The sequence below is a fragment of the Dermochelys coriacea genome, chromosome 2 (assembly GCF_009764565.3).
Source record: "Dermochelys coriacea isolate rDerCor1 chromosome 2, rDerCor1.pri.v4, whole genome shotgun sequence".
Classification (NCBI taxonomy): domain Eukaryota; kingdom Metazoa; phylum Chordata; order Testudines; family Dermochelyidae; genus Dermochelys; species Dermochelys coriacea.
In genome coordinates, this window is record NC_050069.1 from 3220050 (window position 1) to 3242100 (window position 22051).

A 22051-nucleotide genomic window follows, 5' to 3' on the forward strand; every position below is an offset into this window, starting at 1 on the left:
CGATCAGCCCCCGCTGCGGAGCCGGGCACGGCTCAGGAGCCTGGGGAGGGGCCAGGGCAAGCTCTTGCGCACCACACCGGGAGGGCAGCACCCAGGGGCCAAGCTCCACAGCAGATCAGAGCTCACGCCCTGCGTGGCAGAGGCAGGGGAAGCACATGGGGGCAATGGACGGGGGAGGAGGAAGCCCTGCATGGGCATGGATCATGCTGGCGAAGTCACAGCAAGAGCACCAGGGCTTAAAGCTCCGCACAGGTGAGTTTCTAACGCTGGCTCAGGGGGACTCCGTGGAGACTGGCAGGAAAGCGAGTCAAACCATGAGCTCCCCAAAACCGCAGGCACCTGCTAGCAGTTCTCCTAGCCACTAGTATTCTCTCTTGCCCCCCGGGGACTCCCAGAGGGCACTCCAAGCAGCGTGTGTGGAGCCCACCCCATGGCCCTTCGCCCATCCCTTCCCTCTCAGGGGCTGGCCGCACTGTCACAGGTTCTCCACCCAGCAGCACCTCCGACGCAACGAGCCGGTGCCACCATCCCTGCCTCACGCACACACAGGGCAGGGACTTGCCCAGGGCCGCTGAGGAGAAATGAACAGACCCAGGAGTCCTGCCTCCCAGTCTTCCACTCTAGCCCTAGACCCCAGTACCCCCCAACAGCTCCTACGACCCTGCAGCTGCTGGGGGGGCGGGCTCCTTTCAAACCCTGGCTATTCAGAATCCGTGGCCTCCCCACCACCCCTCGACTAGGAGCTGGAGGGAACAGCAGCAGCTCTAAGCTCCCAGCTCCCTGGGACAGGCCCAGCTCCCAAAGGCAAGGTCAGGAGAGCCGGGCCAAGCTCCCGGGGCCGCTGCTGGGGTCTTACATCTCCCCTCCTTTCAGCGAGATCACCATCTTGTCGTAGGAGATGAACGCTGCCTGCACACAGTCCAGCGTGACCTTCACTCCGTCCTGAACGCCTGCGGAGAGAGGGCCCCACTCAGTGGCAGTCAAGGGACATGACGCAGCCCCACGGCCCAGCTCAGCCGGCCACGCCACCACGACCCCCAGGGCTGTGCCTGAGCTGGGGAAAAGGAACCGGGGCAGCTAACTGGCAAGCACAGCCCACACAGACGACATGTCCCAGCACGCACCGCTCCATGCACTGCATTGCATCGGGCCTATAGGCTGCACCTATGCTGCGGCCCCCTGCTCTGAACGCTGCCCCCTCCACGCCCCGCGGCACCACAAATGCAGGGGCCTCTGTGGCACACACTGATGCAGGGTCTATCAGAGGGCAAAGGAGCGCACCGATGGACATCCCATGAGCACTGCTGCAGTCTCCCTGGGTGAGCAAGCCCACTCTAACCCACCGGTCCCTTGCAGACTAATGACCCCCCACAAAGCACGTCTGCAGCTGGCACCAGAACAGGTCCTCCAATTGGAGCAGACCCCGAGTCCTGAGGGGAGGTTCACACCCCCAGCCCCACAACGAGAGCTGTCATCTCTAGCCTGACAGCTGCTGGACCGATGGCAGGTCACTTTTACTGTCCCCGCAGCCCTTTCCCAGCACGGCCCTTTCCCAGCACAGCGCTCTGCTCCCTCGCGGGGCCAGGGCGAGCCTGCTGCACACACTCTGGGGAAAGCAGCACTCTGCAGGGACCTGACCGTCGGGCAGGTGGGTGCAGCATCCGGCTGTCCAGAACGGGTGGGAATTCAGCGCTGGGGAAAGGTCTCGGAGTGGAGAGCTCAGGGAACAGGACACCTCCACATCCCTCCAGCTGCCCACAGGCCTCGAGCCGGACCCAGACAGGCCACTGGAGAACTGGCAGTGGAGTCGCCATTGAGGGCTGGACCGTCTGATGACGATGCAGGGGCCAGCTGGCGGGAGCTGGCCTGAGCCCCTGGCTCGTCTCACATGCATCATTGAGCGACAGCAGCCCACAGCTAGGCCCCCTCACGGGCTGTCGGCAGCAAACTCCCCACACCCAGAGCGGCCGGGGACAGTTGTTCTCTGGGCTACACATGCCGCGGCCATCGGATTGCTCAGACCCTGGCTCCCAACCGGGCCAGAGTCAGTAAAGCCCTCAACAGCATCGCTGCCATCGCTTCGGCAGCTGGCATCTCCCACTCAGGCCAAGATCACCCAGCCTATCTCGCCACCTTGGTGCCCATCAGCCCCTAAGCTCTGCCCAGAGAGCTGCCCCTCCAGAAGCCCCAGATGCCCGTCCCACACTGAGCCAGGCCCAGGACAGAGAGCTGCGAAGATGAGGAAAGGCACGCCGGCTTACGCAGGGGGAACACCGTGGTCCCGGTGGTCAGGCTGTTGAGAGACACTCCGTACGGTGGGACGCTCTGGTTCAGATACAGCAGGGAGTTAACTGCAAAGATCACCACGCCTCCTAGAGAGAGAATGAGCCCAGCTGTAGGCGTCAGAGGCGCAGACACCAGGGCGGAGCAGGGATTGCCCTGGGGACAGAGCTCCTCCATGCTATCCACACGAGTGCTGACTGGAGGGCAGTTTGCGGGGTGGGCAGCTAGCGTGAGACCCATAGACTCATTGCACACACGGCCCCATGCAGCTGTCCGGGCCAGCCCGGGCACAGTGAGCTGAAGGCGAAGGGCTCCGGACCCCAGCCCAGAGCACCCCTCACTAGACCTGCAGTTCAGCCCATTCTTCAGGGAAGATTTGTCGGGACTTGGGCTCACGTTCCCCGGCGTACACAGGGCCAGGGCTGGCGGCAGGGAAGGACACTGCGCAGAGGACAGCCCTGGAGTTCTTGCTCATAGGACCCAGCACGAGGCACCCCCAGGCACCCTCCCACCTGGCCAAACTGGGGTAGGTTCCTGTGCTGGGTAAATTAGATCTACCCGGGATCCTTGCCCTGCTTTAAACCCTTCCCCTGGGGCTGGGCGAGGAAGGATTTGCAGAACTCACGGCACCAGTTCCTGGGGATCGGGCTGGGTCTGACCCCTTCCTCTCAGAACCGAGGGGTCTCTCTGCACCAACCCAGGGGGGAGCTGGCGGGGCTGGTGATGCAGGCTCACATCTGAGCTCCAGGGACAGCAGATGGTCAGAGAGGAGTCTGGGAGGAAATGGGGGTCCTTTAGGTCCACCCTCAGCCCCCCCCATATTGCGCTCCAGGGGAGTGAGCGCCCCGCACAGCAGGTGCCATTCTGTCCGTATGGGTGGCGAGCGTTAGCCAGTGCTCTGCATTAGCCAGACACTGGGCTGGCCAAACCAGCAAGGCGGTAATAATGCTACAATCCTGCACTTACCGCCACCCAATGAGCCACACGCAAAGCCCCATGCTGCTGCCCAAGTCCCAGGGGTAGGCAACCACTGAACTAGTCTTCCAGAGTCTCGAAGAGGCTGAGCAATTTGGCCAAGGCCACAAAGGGTCAGCAGCGGAGGGGGGACAGAGCCCAGGAGTCATGTTAGAGTCATGCTGTAGCCACCAGGTCGCACTCCACACTTGGAAAGTAGACCTCATCTTACCTATTGGCTTGGGCACAGCCAGGGCCTGCGTGCAGTCGAAGGGCAGGTTGCTGAGGGACCAGATGACCGGATGGACCTTCTGCATGATGTTCAGAGAGATGGCCACGATGCTGCATGTGTCCTGGCGCACAGCCACCCGCCTGCACCGAGAGGAAGGAGAGACGGCAGCTCGGATACACTCCGCCCCCAGGCCTGCTCAGGGAGCCCGGAGCAAGACAGGCCGCAGCAGCGTGAGAAGCGAGCAGGGAGAGATGCCACGGGAAGTGGGTGGAAGGGGAGAACGGTTGGGGTGGGGTCTCCCCCAGAAAGCTGGCTGCCCTGTGCTTCACTATCATTGGTCACGTGCTCTCCACCAACCCCCACGTCCTCCATTTCCACAGTGACTACGTCTGTCTCTGCTACTGCTCAACTCACCTCTGCAAACCCGTCTGCCCTGCTGGGTCCTGCGAGGTTTGGTGCCACCACCCCAGCCCCTCCACGCTGCACCAGTGAGCCCCTTCCTTCCGGGAGAGCTACCCCAGTGCTGTGGGTCCATGCCGGGCAGCGAGTCGTGCCACAGCACTCGCTGGAATTGATCTGCACTCCAGCTCGGCAGGGGCTGCACCAGCCGCCCCTGGCAGCCCAGAGCCCCCTGCAAACAGAAATCGTTTCCCCCACCACCAAGACACAGCACAGTGCCCCCCCAGCACCAACTCAGACCAGAGCATCCCCTGCCGAGTCGCCCTCCAGCACCTCCATTCAGCACCTCGCAGGCCCAGCCTTGCATGGGGCCCGACCCGCTCAGTGCCCACAGTGGGCTAGCCGGGACTCCAAGTTGGCAGCAACCCGGGGGGCAGGAGGGACGCACCCTGGCCAGGTCTGATTGGGCTCGAACAGGATGAGCAGGGTGGGCTCATAGTAGCCATATAGGAACTGCATGTCAATGATGTTAAGCAGCTTCTCGTCCAGCTCCCGCACGTCAATGATATAGCTGGGCAGGAAACTCGATTTCTGGCTGCAATGGGGGGGGGGGGGAAGAGGAGGGAAAACACTGTCACACAGAGTCTGGGAGGCCGAGCCTAGCAGGCTGCCCCGCTCCAGCCCAGCCACCCCCGCGGCACCTTCCCCACAGCCTCCAGGCAGCTCCCGGGCAGGCTCCTTGGCACCCCATGCTTGGCCACACTCCCTCGGAAGGGGCCTGAGACCTGGTGGCTGGAGCATGACCAGAGCCCTATTGGCTGCCGTCCTCTCGGAGGTGGAGCAAGGCCCGTGGGGAATACAGGTCTCAGCTCCTTGACCAGAGAGGCGTGGCAGCACCGCTCCAGGTGGAACATTGCACCCTGATGTCTGCAGGTAATCGGCTCTTTACACGTGCACTGGATCCTCAGCACGCTGCCATTGTGGCCACCCCGGGCATATCCGGTGCTGGGCGCATGCACCTTGCAGGAGATGGCAGGCTCCATTCACGCAGCAGCGTCCCGTCTCCACTCCAGCCACAGGGTTCCCCGCCTATTCTCACACCCGTTCTGGTACATTTCCTGGCCCAGCCAGCACTGGGAATGGCCCAGCCAAAGTGCAGCCCCTCCTCCCTCCAGGGGGAGATCCTGGGCTTTCAGATCCCACCGCCCTCTTGCCTTTTCCATCCCCGAAAACATGACTCCAGTGGCCAACTTCACAAAGTGCCAGAGTCCACCCCGAGGTGTCCTGCGGGGGAAAGCTGGGAGCCGGGCTGTTGCGAGGCCTCACTGCAATCACAGAGCTCAAGTGCAGGGAAGCTAGGTGGCGAGCAGAATGACGGGATCCCGTGAGCCAGCAGGGAGCTGGGAACGCTGCCAGCTTTGGAATGGGACAAGGGGCATGTCCTAGCCCGGGCAGTTCATAGGCTCTCACCCTGTGCCCACCAGTGCAGAGGGGAGTCCTGCCAGGGCTAGCTCTGGGACCTTACCCCTCTCCCATGACCCCCTCGTGCTCATCCGTCAGTGTCTCTCTCCGGAAAGGCAGCACCACCAGGCGCGTGCCATAGATCAGCATGACTGCGCAGCGCCCGTCCGGGTCCACCCGCACCTTGGGGATGTGAACGTTCTGCACAAAGCCATCCTGAGAGCAGAGATAGCACAGAGAATGAACCACACCGGCCTTGCCAGGGCCCAGGAGCAAACATGCCAACCCAGGGCAGCCCACGATGGAGCCTCACAGGGAGCTGGGGGGCTGGCACCCCCCCTCACAGCCACCTTGAATGGCGGGTCTCATTCAGGCAACCCAGCCAGACAGCACAGGCCTGCTCTGATGCTCGCTGGGACCCCTGGCACTGAGCTCCTGGATCTCTCTCCTCCAAGGGCAGAGAGAGGGGATTGGATAGGGCATGTGGGGGTCACTCCCCACTCCCCCTCTAGCTCTGGGATGCCCAAGCAGTGGTCTCAGCCTGGGGAACACAGGCTGTCTCCATTCGGATGCACGGCAGAGAGTCTCAGTCTGCACTGGTGGCTCAGATTCAGACTGGATCATTGGTGGCCATGGTGGCAGAGCTGTGCTGGGAGAGGGGGCCTGCCCCATCTCCAGGAGCTGGGCCATCACCCACATCTCCTCTGAGGTTAGGCCTGGAGGTACTCTCCCCAATATCCTCAGCACAGCTCAGCCTCCTCCTTTCACAGACACCCCAGCACCAAGACCAGGGTCCCGCCTCTTCCTGACACACAGCAGCCTGAGGAGAACAGCCAGCCCCGTGGATCGGACACCTGCCCAAACACCTGGGCTGGGCCCTTTCCCGGCCATATTTCACACGCATCCCTCGGGAGCGGAGGGCAGGGCTATCGGGATAGGAAGGAGCACAGAGCTCACAGCACTGATTGGGCACGACACCACAGGGCTAGTGGTTGCCACCAAACAGCCCCCAGAGCTGCCTCCGTGCTGCAGCGGGAACAGGAAGGTGCTGACCGCCACAGCCAGCACACAAGGACCAACCTTTAGCTCAGGCTCCTCAAAGTAATGGAGGGAGAGGGTCTTCAGGTCATGGGTGCCAGGGTCGTATTCTACCACCGACAGCTACAGAGGAGGAAGAGAAAGTGGTTAATGAAATGGCGCCCCTCGGTTCAGGTGGGCACCATCCACGGATACAGCATCTCCATGGACTTCAAAGGCCTGCAGGGAGCACTTCGCCCAGGCCTGAAATGCAGCCACCTCCCAAGAGGAGTGCCACGGCCCTCCTGGACAGGGCATAGGACAGGGCCAGCTGAGTTCACCTGCCCCTTGGTTTCATGCTCTGGCTGAAAGATGGGCCCCCATGGCACAGCACCCCCTGGGGCATTGCCTAGGTATGGACAGACTAAAGAACAGCACCCGAGACACTACCCAGCTCTGTCCTGAAGCACGCCAAGCTACTCCCCACGTCTCTGCCCCTCATCCCAGGCCTGACCAGTCACTGCCCCTCACTCCAGGCCTGCAGTCCCCCGCAGCTACTCCAGTCCCAGACCTCTGAACTGGGACTGGATCTAACCCCTCCCCCAGCTAGGCTGGAGGAATGGATGTAGCTGCTGATCCGTTGTAGGAGCCTGCCTCCCCCTCCACCGACCCGGGAAGTTACCTTGGCATCCTTGAAGCTGAGCAGCAGAGCGTCCCTCTTGGCTCCTGCCAGCTGCACGCTGGCCATGGACATGACATTGCCGAAGAAGGAGAAGGAGGCCACCAGCTCCAACTTCTCCTTGTGACCTTTGCCCTCTGCATGGGCCAGCAAGACAGAGGGGTGAGAGGCCGAGGCGCTGAGGCTGGGCCCTGCCCCTGGGTCAGGGCAGGCCCGGCATCCTCTGCAGGGCTCCGCCTGACCCACTTCCACCCCCTCCCTGCAGAGAGGAGTCAATGGCCTCACAGATGTCACCCCCAGATAGTCATTCCATACTGCCCCCTCTCATTCCACCCACGAGCCCTCCTTCCAGCCCCAGTGTGATCACCTCGCTGGGCCACGGCCTCTCCACCAGCTCGTAACCTCAACAGGAAACAGAGGCTGTCCTGGGTTCCATCCCTCCCTGCTCTCACCCCCCAAATTCCAACCCCGCCCCGGGGCGATCCCAGGAGCTGCAGCAGAGCCCAGACTGGCCCACCCCTGATGCCCTGGTCCCACGTACCTGTGTTCCTGTCTCCTTTAGTGGAGGGCTGGAAGGAAGAGAAAGAACTACATCAGTAGCTGCAACCAGACAGCCTGGATCCAGCGAGCCCAGCAGAGGCAGCTGCTGCCCTCCTCTGGGGCAATTGGCCAAGGCATCTCTCAGTTCAACGCCAGAATGACATGAGTGCTCCTGAGGCCGAGAGGGTCTGATCCTAGTCAGAGTGGCAGCTCCAGAGCAGGCAAGGGACGTAGAAGCTCCCCTTCCCCCACAGCTCTGCCGCTGCCCCTCAATCTTGGCCAGCAGATCCCCTTGTTATTCCTGGGCTTCCCCCTATACCCCCAGGCTCTGCCCATGCCTCTCAAGCCTGACCCACAAGGCCCAGCCCCCAGGTACGTGCACCTAAACCCCTTTGAAAATAAGAAGTGATGTAAGTGCTAAGCACTCTAATAACCCAGGCTAACCAAGCTAAGCCGAGCACAAGCACCTCTCTAGGTTCTCCACCGAGTCTATGTCTATGTCTCACAGATTCTCTCTCTAAGATCCACCCTTTCCCATCCATCCACACAGCTAAATCTCTTGTGCAAGCTCTCATCAGCTTGTATCTTGATTACCACAATCTCCTTCTCTCTGGCGTTGCTCCACCCATACCCTAGCCTGCCACGTTGAATGGGCCAGAGCTCTCTCTTCCTGCTGGGGAGAATTCTGCGCCACTGCGCATGTGCAGAATTCATGCCCCACACAGATTGCTTTGCTTTCCCGCAGAAAAATGCCTTTCTGAGGGGGAAACAAAGGGAAGCCGCAAGAGCGGTCATGCGCCCCTCCCCAGCAGCATGGGTGCATTGTTTCGGGCGCCCAGAGCAGCCAGCGGAGAGGTAATCATTGTGGGGCTGGGGATGCCCTGGCCAGTGGCTCTTGCCCTGCACCAGGCTCAGCTGCTAGTCCCAGCTGGGCTGGGGAGATGGGACTTTCTCTTCCCCTGCAAGGAGCAGCTGGGGCCAACCCACTCCCAGAAACCTCCCCCATCTGCAGGAAGCTCTGCACCTCCCCCCCACTTCCTGCCCACATTGCTCCTCAGCCACGGGGGAGGGGTCACTGTTCAGGGAGCTGCTCCCCCATCTGTCCAACCCCTGCGTATCCTGAACCCCCATACCCAGAACCCCTGCCGAGCCCCACCCTGCCCACATCTAGAACCCCCTCTTCACCAAGCTCCCCATGGCTGAACACCCACCCTACTGAACCTCACCCCCTGCATCTGGAGCCCCCCTGCACCCAGAGCACCCCCCACTGAGCCACACTCCCTGCATCCTGACCACGCCCCTCCAAGCACCACCCCCTCTACAACCAGACCCGCGCCAAGCCCCTCCCATCTGCATGTGGCTCCCCAGTCCTGCACCCAGACCATCCCCCACTGAATCCCCCATACCCAGACCCCCCCCTTCAGCTGGATCCCCATGCAAAGTCCTATTCCCCCTTCACCTGGAACTCCCCAAGGAGATCCTATGCATCCAGATCTCCCACCAAGCCACCCGCACCCAGAGTGCCCCACACAGAATCCTCTCACCCCACACCTGGATCCCCCCACACTAAGCCTCTCTACACTTGGAAGCTGCTGGGCTGAGCCTGCTTGCCCCACACCTGGATTGGGGGCCAGGGCTGGGTGTGCATGTGAGACTCTGTCCCTCTTGTTTGCTATCTTGGTGCACCTGGTCTGGAGGATTCTCCTGTGGGAATTCTGTGCCACTGTGCATGCGCAGAATTTATGTCCCCTACAGATTTCTTTGCTTCCCTGCAGAAAAATGTCTTTCTGAGGGGGAAGCAAAGGGAATCCACAAGAGTGGTCATGCGACCCTCCCCAGCACTATGTTTCGGGGGCCCAGGGCAACCAGCAGAGAGGTAAATCACTGAGGCAGAACTCGGGAAGTTCTCGGGAAGACCCGGCTGGTGGCTCTACCCTGCACTGGGCTTAGCTGCTAGTCTTGGCTAGGCTGGGGAGGATGGAACTTCCTTTTCCCTTGCAGAGCATCTGGGGCTGGGTCAGACACCCCTCCCCAGATTTCTCCCCTGGCTGAAGGAAGCTCTGCAAACTCTCCCCCACACACACACTTCCTGCACCCATCGCTCCTCAGCTGCAGGAGCTGGGATCCCTGTACAGGGAGCTGCTCCCCCATCTGCTGTGCATCCAGACCCCCTCATACCCTCTCACTGAGCTTCAGACTCCCGCACTCAGAAAACCCCCACTCAATGAGCCCCACACCCCCTGCACCTGGACCACCCTGAGGAGCAACCCACACCTGGATCCCCACCCCACCAAGCCCCAACCAGCTGCACCTGGACCCTCCACTGAGCCCCCCCACACACCCATACCTCCTGCCAAGCTCTATTCCCCCCACACCCAGACACCCCCCCACTGAGCCCCAACCACCTTCACCTGGACACCTCTGCAGAGTCCCATTACCGTTGCACTCAGAACGCCCCCCACCAACAAGCCCCTGTGCATCCAGATCCCCCCACACCTGCATCCCCCACTGAGCTACCTGCACCCAGATTGCCCCACACAGAACCATCTCAACCCACAGCTCGATCCCCCACCCCCAACACTAAACCCCTCCACACTTGGGTCCTGCATTGCTGAGCCTGCATGTCCACACCTCGTGCACTTGGCACAGAGGGGCATGGCCCTGGAGTGATTCTGGGGCAGGCCTAGTCCTTGCACTGTGTCAGGATTGGGTGCAGCCTCACTGCTGAGTCCATGTCCCGGGGATGAGCTGCACAGTGATCTCCCACCTCTGTAGAGCCAGAGGCCTGTGCTCCCCAATGCAATGCTGGAGCCTCCACATTTATTTGACAAATATAATTTGCAGAATTTTAAAATATTGTGTGCAGAATTTTTATATTTTTGGTGCAGAATGCCCTCAGGTGTAGGAGGAGCAGGGCCCCAGGGTGTTTCTGGGACAGGCCCGGCCCTTGCACTATAGCAGGGTCAGGTGCAGCCCCACTGCCAAATCTGTGTCAGGGGGAGGGGAGACTGCAGGGTACTCTCCCACCTCAGTGCAGCCAGCAGCCTGTGTTCCCCACTGCCATGCCAGAGCCTCCACATTTATTGACAAATAAAATATGCAGAATTTTGCAGAATTTTAAAATATTGTGCACAGAATTTTTATTTTTTTGGTGCAGAATTCCCTCAGAAGTAATTTTCAAACAAGCTCCTTCATGCTTTTTGCCCTGCTTTTCCCTCATGCTTGGGAGGCACTCGCTGTAAACATCCACAAAACTACCTCATCACCCTCCTTCAAAACCCTCCTCAAAGTTCTCCTTTGCCATGAGGCCTACAAAAATCTTAACAGTTAGGCTGCTGGTGGGCTGAGACCACAGCCTATCATGCTCAACAATGCTGTCTCAGTGCTTCCTTGTACTCCTCCGTCTGTCTATATCCATCTGTTGTATCTTGTCTTATATTTAGATAGGAAGCTTACTGAGATAGGAGCTGCATTTTTGTTGTTTGTACAGACCCTAGCACAAGGGGGTCCTGGTCCATGACTAAGGCTCCTAGGCACTATGGAAATACAAGTAATAAACAACAACAATAATAATAATAATTTACAAACACTGTTCCAGATTTCCTCTCTCCTTTGTGATTTATGAATAAAATTTCATGGAAGGTGTCCAAAGCTTTTATGTTTATGCACCTCCACTCAGAGGAGAATTAGTTCTGAGGTCCCAGGGGTCAAAAAATATAATGCTTTAATTTGATTAAAACACAAATTGGATTTGAGTTAGGAACACAGGACTGTAAGGGATCTCCTGAGTCACTGAGTCCTGTCCCTGGTATCACAGGCAAGCCGTAGACGCACATAGATAGGATCTGTAAACACAACTGCAGCACAGACAGACACAGAAGGCTGGGTGGGATTGCTGGATGGTTTCGCGAGAGGACAAGATACCTCTGAGTCATGGTTGAGCCTGTACACATAGAGCTGAGATGTTCCTGCCACTACCAGGTTGCGCTCCGCATTGGAGAAGAAGTTGCAGTACATGGAGAACTCCACCCCGGTCGGGGGGTGGGCTTGTCTGTACACCGCATACATCCCCGCGGAACCTGCCCAGGGACACAAAGGAAAGAGAAAGACAAATCGGCTGTGAGAACCACTGATAACCTTAGGGTTGCCAGAGAGACTACTGCTGTCCCAGGCCCTGCGAGATGGTGAGAGAGCCTAGCACTGCAAAAGGGTGACATCCCAGAGACCAATTCTTCTCCCGTACGCACACCAGATCCTTGGCCATAAGAACAGGCCCTGCTTTGGCAGCCTGAGCCTCCTGCCAACTGTGAGATAAATGTTTCCCCCAGGGAACATCTTCACCCTGCTCCTCTGGGGGAGTCACTGGCTCTTGGGCTGAAGACATTATGGCAGCCAAATTTCCCAAGCGAGATTTGAGACCTGGTTCAATGAAACCCTCCACAACACCTTAGCCAAGGAATCTCCCGGCGCCAATCAGAGCCTGATGCTGGGACAGAACGAGGGGGGCTGTTAACCCCCAGGCTGCAGGGTGGGAAGGACCATTCCCCAGGGCACAGTCCCACATGTTCATGGCTCGGCATTACACCTTCCCTGGGGCCCAGGACACAGGCTGGAGGGCGGCTATGCCAGTCTGCTACCCCCCACCCCCCGGCGTCACAGCAGATCCCATCGGCTCAAGATGTGAACAATGTAGCAAGGGAGCCCTGTCACCTGGGGGGCAGCACCCCACCTCCCCCTGGAGGGACCCAGGGATCTGCACCGCAGCCCCCTGCCAGGGGCCTGACCCCCAGGAAACAGAAGCGGTAGAGACCCCTCCACACACACCCCCAGGGAGCCCCATCCCCGAGAGACCCCTCCCCCTACGGACCCCCCCCAGGGAGCCCCATTCCCCGGAGACCCCTCCCCCTACGAACCCCCCAAGGAGCCCCATCCCCGAGAGACCCATCCCCCTAAGGACCCCCCCCGGGAGCCCCATTCCCCGGAGACCCCTCCCCCTACGGACCCCCCCAGGGAGCCCCATTCCCCGGAGACCCCTCCCCTTACAGACCCCCCCAGGGAGCCCCATTCCCCGGAGACCCCTCCACACACAGCTACCCCCTCCCCCCCGGGATCGGCCCCCCCGAGACCCCTCTGCAGCCACGGACGGCCCCGCTCCCCGGCTCGGCTCGGCCCAGGCCCCCCAGCCCCTCACCTGCCCCCCACCCCCGGCAGAGTCTCCTCCTGCAGCCGCCGGAAGCGCCGGGTCCCGCGCCGGGCTCAGGCCACCATAGAGCGCAGCGACGACAGAGCTAGAGTGGCCGCGAGGGGGCGGGGCTAGCCGGGACCATAGAGACAGGGCCAGCCCTGGCCCCGCCGCGGAAGGGGTAGACTGCGCCTGCGCCCCCGCCCCCGCCCCCCGGCAGCGGGGGTTCGAACCCGGGTCCCTCCGAGCCTCCCGCCCCGCAGCGCCAGGACGCCTGGGTTCCCCGCCCGGCTCCACGAGCGCCGGCCGCGCGCCGTGACCGAGCCGGGGGCAGGGACCAGGGGCGGGGGGCAGGCACAGGGGCTGGGAGCGGGGGGGAGCGTGGGGCAGGCACAGGGGCTGAGCCTAGGGGCAGGGGGGCATGGGGCAGGCACAGCGGCTGAGCCCAGGGGCAGGGGTCGTGGGGCAGGCACAGGGGCAGGGGGCATGGGGCAGGCACAGGGGCTGGGACTGGGGGGGGAGCGTGGGGCAGGCACAGGGGCTGGGACCAGGGGCAGGGGGGCGCGGGGCAGGCACAGGGGCTGGGACCGGGGGGGAGCGTGGGGCAGGCACAGGGGCTGGGACCAGGGGCAGGGGGGCGCGGGGCAGGCACAGGGGCTGGGGGCATGGGGCAGGCACAGGGGCTGGGACTGGGTGGGGAGCGTGGGGCAGGCACAGGGGCTGGGACCGGGGGGGGAGCGTGGGGCAGGCACAGGGGCTGAGCCTAGGGGCAGGGGGGCATGGGGCAGGCACAGCGGCTGAGCCCAGGGGCAGGGGTCGTGGGGCAGGCACAGGGGCAGGGGTCATGGGGCAGGCACAGGGGCTGGGACTGGGGGGGGAGCGTGGGGCAGGCACAGGGGCTGGGACCGGGGGGGAGCATGGGGCAGGCACAGGGGCTGGTGGCAGCAGATGGTGACGGGGCAGGGCCATTGGCAACAGAGCAGTGGCGTAAACGATGGAACAACGAACAGCAATGGCCAGAGTGAACAGTGGGCAGCTGGAGGAACGAGCAAGGTGCCTTCTTGCCCCCCACATGGGAGGTGAACTCGTGTGAAAGCAGCTCTGAACTCTGAGTCTCCACTGACCAAGGACAACACCGGTGAGTGGGGTGCAGTGGAGGGGAAAGTGAGGGGCACATTAAATAAACGTTTTTTGGACTATATTTTAATGACTTTGCTCCAGAATGCTAGATTTGTGACTGGGAATGGAAATTTATATACATATGTTTCCTAGTAGGCCAAGATTTTTAAAATGCGTTATTTGCCCAGGTTGTTATCTCACATCATTGCTATCTTGAGAGGTCATTATGTTGGGGAGTTTCTGTACTAAACATTTTTATTATTATAATTAATGTTTACATAAGAACAGCCATACTGGGTCAGACCAATGGTCCGTATAGCCCATATCCTGTCTTCCGACAGTGGTCAAGGCCAGGTGCCCCATAGGGAATGAACAGAACAGATAACCATCAAGTGATCCATCCCCTGTTGCCCATTCCTAGCTTCTGGCAAACAGGCTAGGGACACTCGGAGCATGGTGTTGCATCCCTCCCCATCCTGGCTAATAGCCGCTGATGGACCTGTTCTCTAGGAATTTATCTAGTTTTGGTTTTCACAGCATCCCCTGAAAAAGAGTTCCACGGGTTGACTTTATTGTGTGAAGAAGTACTTCCTTTTGTTTTTTTAAAACCTGCTGCCTATTCATTTCATTGGGTGACTGCTAGTTCTTGTGTTATGTGAAGGATTTCCTTATTCACTTTCTTCACACCAGTCAAGATTTTATAGACCTCTATCATATCCCCCCTTAGTCGTTTCTTTTCTAAGCTGAAAATTCTCAGTCATTTTAATCTCTCCTCCTGTTCCATACCCCTAATCATTTTAGTTGCCCGTCTCTGTTCCTTTTCCAATTCCAATATATCTTTTTTTGGGATGGGGTGACCAGATCTGCATGCAGTATTCAAGGTGTGCATGTACCATGGATTTATATAGAGGCAATATGATATTTTCTATCTTATTATCTATCCCTTTCTTAATGATTCCCAACATTGTTTGCTTTTTTTGACTGCCGCTGCATACTGAGTGAATGTTGTCACAAACCATTCACAATGACTCCAAGATCTCTCTCTTGAGGGGTAACAGCGAATTCAGACTCCATCATTTTGTATGTATAGTTGAGATTGTTTTCCAATGTGCATTACTTTGCATTTATCAACATTGAATTTCATCTGCCATTTTGTTGCCCAGTCACCCAGTTTTGTGGGATCCTTTTGTAGCTCTTCACAGTCTGCCTGGGACTTAACTGTCTTGAGTAGTTTTGTATCATCGGCAAATTTTGCCACCTCCCTGTTTACCCCTTTTACCAGATCATTTATGAATATGTTGAACAGCATTGGTCCCAGTACCGACCCCTCAGGGACACCACTATTTATCTCTCTCCATTCTGAAAACTGATGATTTATTCCTACCCTTTGTTTGCCATTTTTTAACCAGTTACTGATCCATGAGAGGACCTTCCCTCTTATCCCATGATGGCTTACTTTTCAAAAGTCAATTTAAATTAAATACATTTTTTTAAATTTATATTTTTTTTTAGAAATCTAGACCTGTTTTGTGTTTTGGTGTAACTTGCATTATCATGATGTTAAATTTGCATTATCCTAACACAACATTTAGTTTATTCATATCTCTTTTATATGTTGCAGGTCAAAGTGAAAATGAAAAGACAAAAAACAATACAACAGTTTTCCACTCAAAGGCCTCAAAAACTAACCAAGGTGAAGAACACATGAAGAACCAAGAATATATCAACATGTCATCTGAAGGTTCAAGTGGTGTATCTATATCCGACCAGCCCAAAGCACAAATACAGCTACCTACTGAAGAAACGGTGTCTCCAAGACCTAAAGGCAGTTCCTGATGTTTGTCTGTCAAAGTGTTCCTATTTATTGAAGTTACAAAAGATGGCTACTGGTGCCCTCTTGCAAAAAGCTTATGAAGGAGGAACGCTTCCCAATGCTACAATTGGTAAAAGTGGAGGAGTTTGGTTTGTCAGACCGATCAGCAAAGCCAGTGCTGACAAGCTACGTGAAAAGGCTGCAAAACACCAGGCCTCTGGAGTGCATCAACATGCAGAAAGCCTTATAAGCCCCCCTTTCAAAGCCAATTTTAGACGTACTTAATGAGGCTGTTAAGAATGCTGGAGACACAACACAGTTCATGGGAACAAACATGGCATCCTACTTTCTATTTAAGCAAGAGATACCACACACTACAAACTGGAGGCCAATGTTAAGTGCATTGTCACTTGTTCATCCTGTAGTTGAACACCAGTTCCAAACAAGACCAGCAAATGCTCACTGTCTTTCTGTAAGAAACTCAACTGACTGGCTAGAAGCATGCGGTGCAACAGTGAAAGACTCAGCAGTTGAAAAAGTGAAGAACTCTCTCACCACATTCAAAAAATTTGCATCCATGGCTGATGAATGCACCGATGCAAATGGGCATCAAGTGTTAAGTCGTAGTGTGTTAAATCAAGTGTGCGTTATCTTGATGTCAGGGATAGGCCAGTAGATGCATTTCTAGATGTTCAAGTTATAGAAGACACGTCGGCTGCATCTGTGACAACCCACATCTTAGAAGAGTTAAATGCTTGTCAATTGGATCCCAGACAGATGGCTGCTTGTGCATTTGATGGAGCTGCAAACTTCTCTGGAAGACATGGTGGAGTACAAGCTTTGCTCAGAGAAAAGTGTAACCCTAATCTCTCCTATACACATGGCAGAGGCCATCTACTCCAACTAGCACTAGTACGAGCTGCAAAATCTTCAAAAGACATTAAAAAAAGCTATAAATTTAATCACAGGTTTCAGAGTAGCAGCCGTGTTAGTCTGTATTCTCAAAAAGAAAAGGAGTACTTGTGGCACCTTAGAGACTAACAAATTTATTAGAGCATAAGCTTTCGTGAGCTACAGCTCACTTCATCGGATGCATTTGGTGGAAAAAAAAAAAAAAAAACAAAAAACGTTTTTTTTCCACCAAATGCATCCGATGAAGTGAGCTGTAGCTCACGAAAGCTTATGCTCTAATAAATTTGTTAGTCTCTAAGGTGCCACAAGTACTCCTTTTCTTTTTATAAATTTAATGTCTTCATTATATTCTTTTTTCAGCAAGAGTCCAAAAAGACTGAATATCTTGGAAAATATAGAAGATGCACTGGGACTGAAGTTCAAATTAGTCCAACCTGGGAAAACCCTCTGGCTTTCTCATGAGCGATCCCTGGCTGTTGTCTTAAAATTACTCCAGCCATTATTACTGGCTTTGGAAAGTATCTACCAAGATGGGATGGATCTAAGTAGTGAGGCTGGTGGATTACTTTTGCTACTACGTTCAAAGAAGACTATTGCCATTCTCTCTCTCGTAAGTCTACTGTTGAAACCACTTGGGTCATTAAACAATGACATCCAGGCATCTGCTACAACAGTAGTAGATCTTTGTCCAGCAAGAGAGGCTACATTTGGATCAATCAGAGAGCTATCCATTGAAAAAGTACTGAAAGAAGCAAAGACTTCAGTCCAGAAGTTGACCAATCAAGGCATTTATGTTGAATCCTTAAGTGAAGAAGACAAGAAGCGTTTAAGACAACTGAAAAAGTACACAGCCTTGATTCTTAAAAATCTACAACAGCAACTTCTAGATTCTACTCGACCTCTACGTAGCTTTTACAGATGCCTGTCCTATAAAACACCGACAGTTGGGTGGAGTGAGGCACTACCAGCAATGGGGCTGCCATTTGCTCAGGACAGAATAGAGAACTTGAACACACAGTGGAATATCATACAACAAATGAATAAAGATTTGACTTCAACTTCTTTTTTTTTTATCATCACTAGTAGCTCGACCTGATCTTTGTGCTCTCTTTCCTGGGCTGAAAGAAGTAGGAATTAATCTCTTGCTACTCCAGTCACAACAGCTACAGTTGAGCCTTCTTTTTCATCATTGAATAGAATTTTGTGTTCTGAAAGAAGTCGCCTTCTGCCTGATCATGTGAATGAACTAATGAGCATATCAATTGAAGGAATGGAAGTACTGGACGCATGAGAAGCCACCAAAGATGAGCGCATTGCATTCAAGAAGTTCATTAACAGAGTTGTGCAAAATTATAACAAGAAACCAAGAAGGATGTAGACGTTGTGCTTCATAGAAGGCTTGAGTAGCCAACTTTAATTTGTGTGATTTTAAAACATGAATTAAATCTAATAAAATGGTCATGAAACATTTTTTCAGTTTTTACTATGGTGCCATACAGCCCACCTTCACCCTCACGGTCTCACCCTTCATCGGCCCTGACACATACCCCCTGTAAATTCAAACACCCCCCCAATTTCAATTCCTGGGGAAACCACTGGTGGGGCAGGCACAGGGGTTGAGCCCGGGACCGGGGGGAGTAGGTGCAGGGCAGGCACAGGGGGCTTAGCCTAGGACCTGCAGGTGGGGGTGCAGGGCTGGGTCCAGGAGCAGTAGGCAGGGCGCACCGGGCTATCACAGAGGGGCCACCCGTAGCATGGCTCTCACTGAGTGGCATGGGAGGAGATTATGGGCATGTTATGGGGGAACATGCCTCCCCACACACTGGGTGCATTGCAGGGGGGATGTGCAGGGGAGCACCCAGATTTGTCCCCTAGCCCTGGTCCCCCCACGGAGGAGCCGTCAGACGGGGGTTGGGGGGGCGGGGATGCCAGATGCCTGCTGATCAGTTTGCCCATGTGGGCTGCCTAAGGGAAGGGCAGGGATCAGCTCCCTCACAGCTCACGTGGGGAAAGTGACCAGCAGGCACAGAGCCCCTGGAGTCACTGCTTGCCCCCTCCTGCCAGGCCCTTAGGGGGGCAGGAGGAATGTGCGGTGTGGGGGGCGCTCTGTTCCCTCTGGTCAGTTTCCCACATGGACCATGTCTATTTTCAGTGAGGAGAGCCGGGCTGCTTCCCAACCCAGGGGAGCACTCAGCTGCTAGATGGGGGGACAGGACTTCCCTTGCAGGGAGCCACTGGGGTGGTCAGACCTACCCCCAGGAGCCTCCCCCGGCTGCAGGAAGCTTCGCACTACCCCCCTGCTTCCTGCCCCCATCGCTCCTTACCCATGGGGGGGAGGGGTCACTGTATGGGAAGTTCCCCCCCCCCCCTTCTGCCCAGCCTTCATGCATCTGGACCTCATCTGCTAAGCCCTCCCCTCAGCACCCAGATACCCATCCACTGAGCTCCAACCACCTTCACTTGGATCCCCCCTGTAGAGTCCCATTCCCCCTTTACCCAGAATCCTCCATTGAGCCCCTGTGCATCCACATCCCCCCCACATCTGAGCTCTTGAATCCTGCCAGGCTGAGCCTGCCTGCCCCATATCTGGATTGGAGGGCACGGCTGGGCATGCCTGTGAGACTGTGTCTCTTGCTCACTATCCTGGTGCCCCTGGCATGGAGGGGCAGGGGACAGGCTTTAGCAATGGTTTGATGTGGGCATTGCATGTGCTGAAGCAAAGCATAATTACTGGGTGTGACGTTATTGACTTGAACTGGGACCATATAGAACATTTTTGCAACCAAGAACCTGTAGTGGCACCAAATCATGTATAAAGGGGGTCAAAGGCATCTAAGACGAGGTTTTGGTTTGCTGGTTAGAATTATGGTATCTGTTTGCATGTATCATTTTTGTATTTAAAGATAAGTATTGGCTCTATACTGTTTGTATTCCAAACCTATGCAATGCTTCTGGGTGACACCCCAGACAAGTTGGTGTCAGCTCTGCCTAGCCTGCTGGATGGCCCATTAAGGACCAAACTCTATACAACTGACCCATTGAGAGAAGGCAGACACGCCTTGGGATACAGCAAGGTATGCAGGGACCTGCCTATGGACAGAACTCTGAGGTTTTTCCAGGCCATGTTATAGACAGCTTGTCTTTGGGACAAAGAAACACAGACCATGTGGCAACAGAATATAAACAGTTGCTGCAGCTCCTCCATCTGGTCTTCAGTCCTGCTTTTACCTCTGGAAGGACTTTGCTACACTGAAGTTCTGAACAAAGGACTGAATGACCCATCCCAGCTGAGGATGTTCTCCAGAGACTGGATTTGAAACTGCAGTTTATTCTATCACTGCTGCAATCCTGAACCAAGAACTTTGCCATTACTGTATGTAATTGATTCCATTTAAACAATTCTAGCTCTCATCTATATCTTTTTCCTTTTCTGAATAAACCTTTCGGTTTTAGATTCTAAAGGATTGGCAACAGCATGATTTGTGGGTAAGATCTGATTTGTATATTGACCTGGGTCTGGGGCTTGGTCCTTTGGGATCGAGAGAACCTTTTTTCTTTTACTGGGGTATTGGTTTTCATAACCATTCGTCCCCATAATGAGTGGCACTGGTGGTGATATTGGGAAAACTGGAGTGCCTAAGGGAATTGCTTGTGTGACTTGTGATTAGCCAGTGGGGTAAAACCAAAGTCTTCTCTGTCTGGCTGGTTTGGTTTGCCTTGGTGGGCATAGAAACCCCAGCCTTGGGCTGTAACTGCCCTGCTTGAAGCAATTTGTCCTGAATTGGCACTCAGTTGGGTCCCGTCAAAACCAGCATCGTTACACTGGGCATGGTCTGTTTTGGGCTGAAAATACAGTTTAGACTTGTTTTACTGAACAGCAACAAAAGATAGCAGCCCTCCCATCCCAGGAGAATGTGACAGAGGGAAAGAGAAAATTTAGCTCCTGGTCTTTCTGAAAGACCTATTTGGTCATATAAGGGTTATATTTCCATTTTGTAAGGATAATTAATATAATATGGTTATTAAAAATACCGTTAACTCTGTGGAAAGCGATGCAGACGCATCTGCTTCATGCAAAGGGTAAGATATGGGTACCATAAGGAGAACGTATGTGCAGCTAGAGATCTCAGTTTGGAGTGGGCCATACAAATCTTGTTTTGTAGATGCTGCTTTCCCTTTTCTTCCCTTCCCGCCTGCTTGGCCAGAGTCTGGGGCCAAACTGAAAGCTGAATTCAACAGAAGTTCCTGGGATTTCAGGTCCTCGCTCTCAAGCAGATCCAGGTTTGCTGGACACCCAAATGGAGCAGTTGTACAGAATCAAGAGGGGTCTTTAGACACGTCCTGGTAGGACTCTACCAAATTCATGCCCATTCTTGTCAATTTCACAGATGGAGCTGCACTGCTGTAGGGGTCTGGAGAAGATGCTTGTCACGGGGTCCCCGGGCGATGCTCTGGAGCTGCTTCCTATGAAGCCAGGCAGGACTCTGGGGAGTCTCCTCTCTGGGAGCAGCCTGTCTGCAGGACACACAGCTCTCCCAGCTACCCCTTCCTGGGTCTGACCTCGGAGCATTCGGCATCCTCTGCCCCCTCCGTGCGCTTCCCACAGCCAGTCCGCCCAGGCGGGGTCCTGGGGAAACCAGAGGGTCCCGCACCCCAACTCCGCAGTCAGACGTGACTCTCAGCCAGCCAGTAAAACAGAAGGTTTATTAGATGACAGGAACATGGTCTAAAACAGAGCTTGTAGGTGCAGAGAACAGGACCCCTCAGCCGGGTCCATTTTGGGGGGCAGTGAGCCAGACAACCCCATCTGCACTTCACTCCATTTCCCCAGCCAGCCCCAAACTGACTCTCTCCAGCCCCCCCTCCTCTGGGCTTTGTCCCTTTCCCGGGCCAGGAGGGCACCTGATTCCTTTGTTCTCCAACCCTTTAGCTCTCACCTGGCAGGGGGGAAGGGAAGGGACCAGGCCATCAGCTGCCAGGAGACAGAGTGTCGGCCATTTACGTACACTGGCCCTTTGCAACAATTACACCCCCTTATCCCACCACTTAGAGACCTAAGAAATGCATAGGGGAAACAGAGGCACTCCTACAGTATTCAGAGGAAACATTAAGAACGGTCCCACTTTGTCACGATGCTTTAAGCCAATGGAAGAGAGACGCTCTCCCCCTGACATAGCAGTGCCTGCGGGGGGTTGGGTCACTATAACTATGTAGCATGGGGGTGTGTGGATTTTTCACACCCCGAGTGATGTCATTATACCACAGCAAGTGTGTTGTGTAGACTTTGCCAAAGACTCCTATTGACTTCCATGGGAATTAGATCCAGCACGTTGAGAAATTACTTTAAAAACCTATTTTATTACTTTAAAATTACTTTAAAAACAACTCTGACATCATAATCAAAAAGGCTGACAAAGGAGGTGCTGTCGTCATCATGAATAGGTCGGAGTATGAACAAGA

The 22051-nt window shown here is 55.6% G+C and overlaps 1 protein-coding gene across 2 annotated transcripts in view; it reads right to left on the reverse strand.

Moving 5' to 3' along the window:
• Positions 1-12889, reverse strand: part of CPSF1 (cleavage and polyadenylation specific factor 1) — a 33027-nt gene extending 20138 nt beyond the window's left edge. Inside the window, exons 1-10 of one of the 2 annotated variants that reach the window (XM_038393530.2) lie at positions 12757-12889; positions 11490-11644; positions 7567-7594; positions 7029-7162; positions 6410-6490; positions 5394-5545; positions 4317-4463; positions 3470-3609; positions 2262-2372; positions 857-950 (exon numbers count right to left, since the gene is read on the reverse strand). In XM_038393530.2, coding sequence (XP_038249458.1) covers positions 857-950; positions 2262-2372; positions 3470-3609; positions 4317-4463; positions 5394-5545; positions 6410-6490; positions 7029-7162; positions 7567-7594; positions 11490-11633 — 1031 coding nt within the window. In that variant the 5' untranslated portion in view covers positions 11634-11644; positions 12757-12889. Of the gene's footprint in view, positions 1-856; positions 951-2261; positions 2373-3469; positions 3610-4316; positions 4464-5393; positions 5546-6409; positions 6491-7028; positions 7163-7566; positions 7595-11489; positions 11662-12755 lie in introns of both variants that reach the window. The other variant, XM_043509871.1, reaches the window with a different exon arrangement.
• Positions 12890-22051: the final 9162 nt, after the last annotated feature.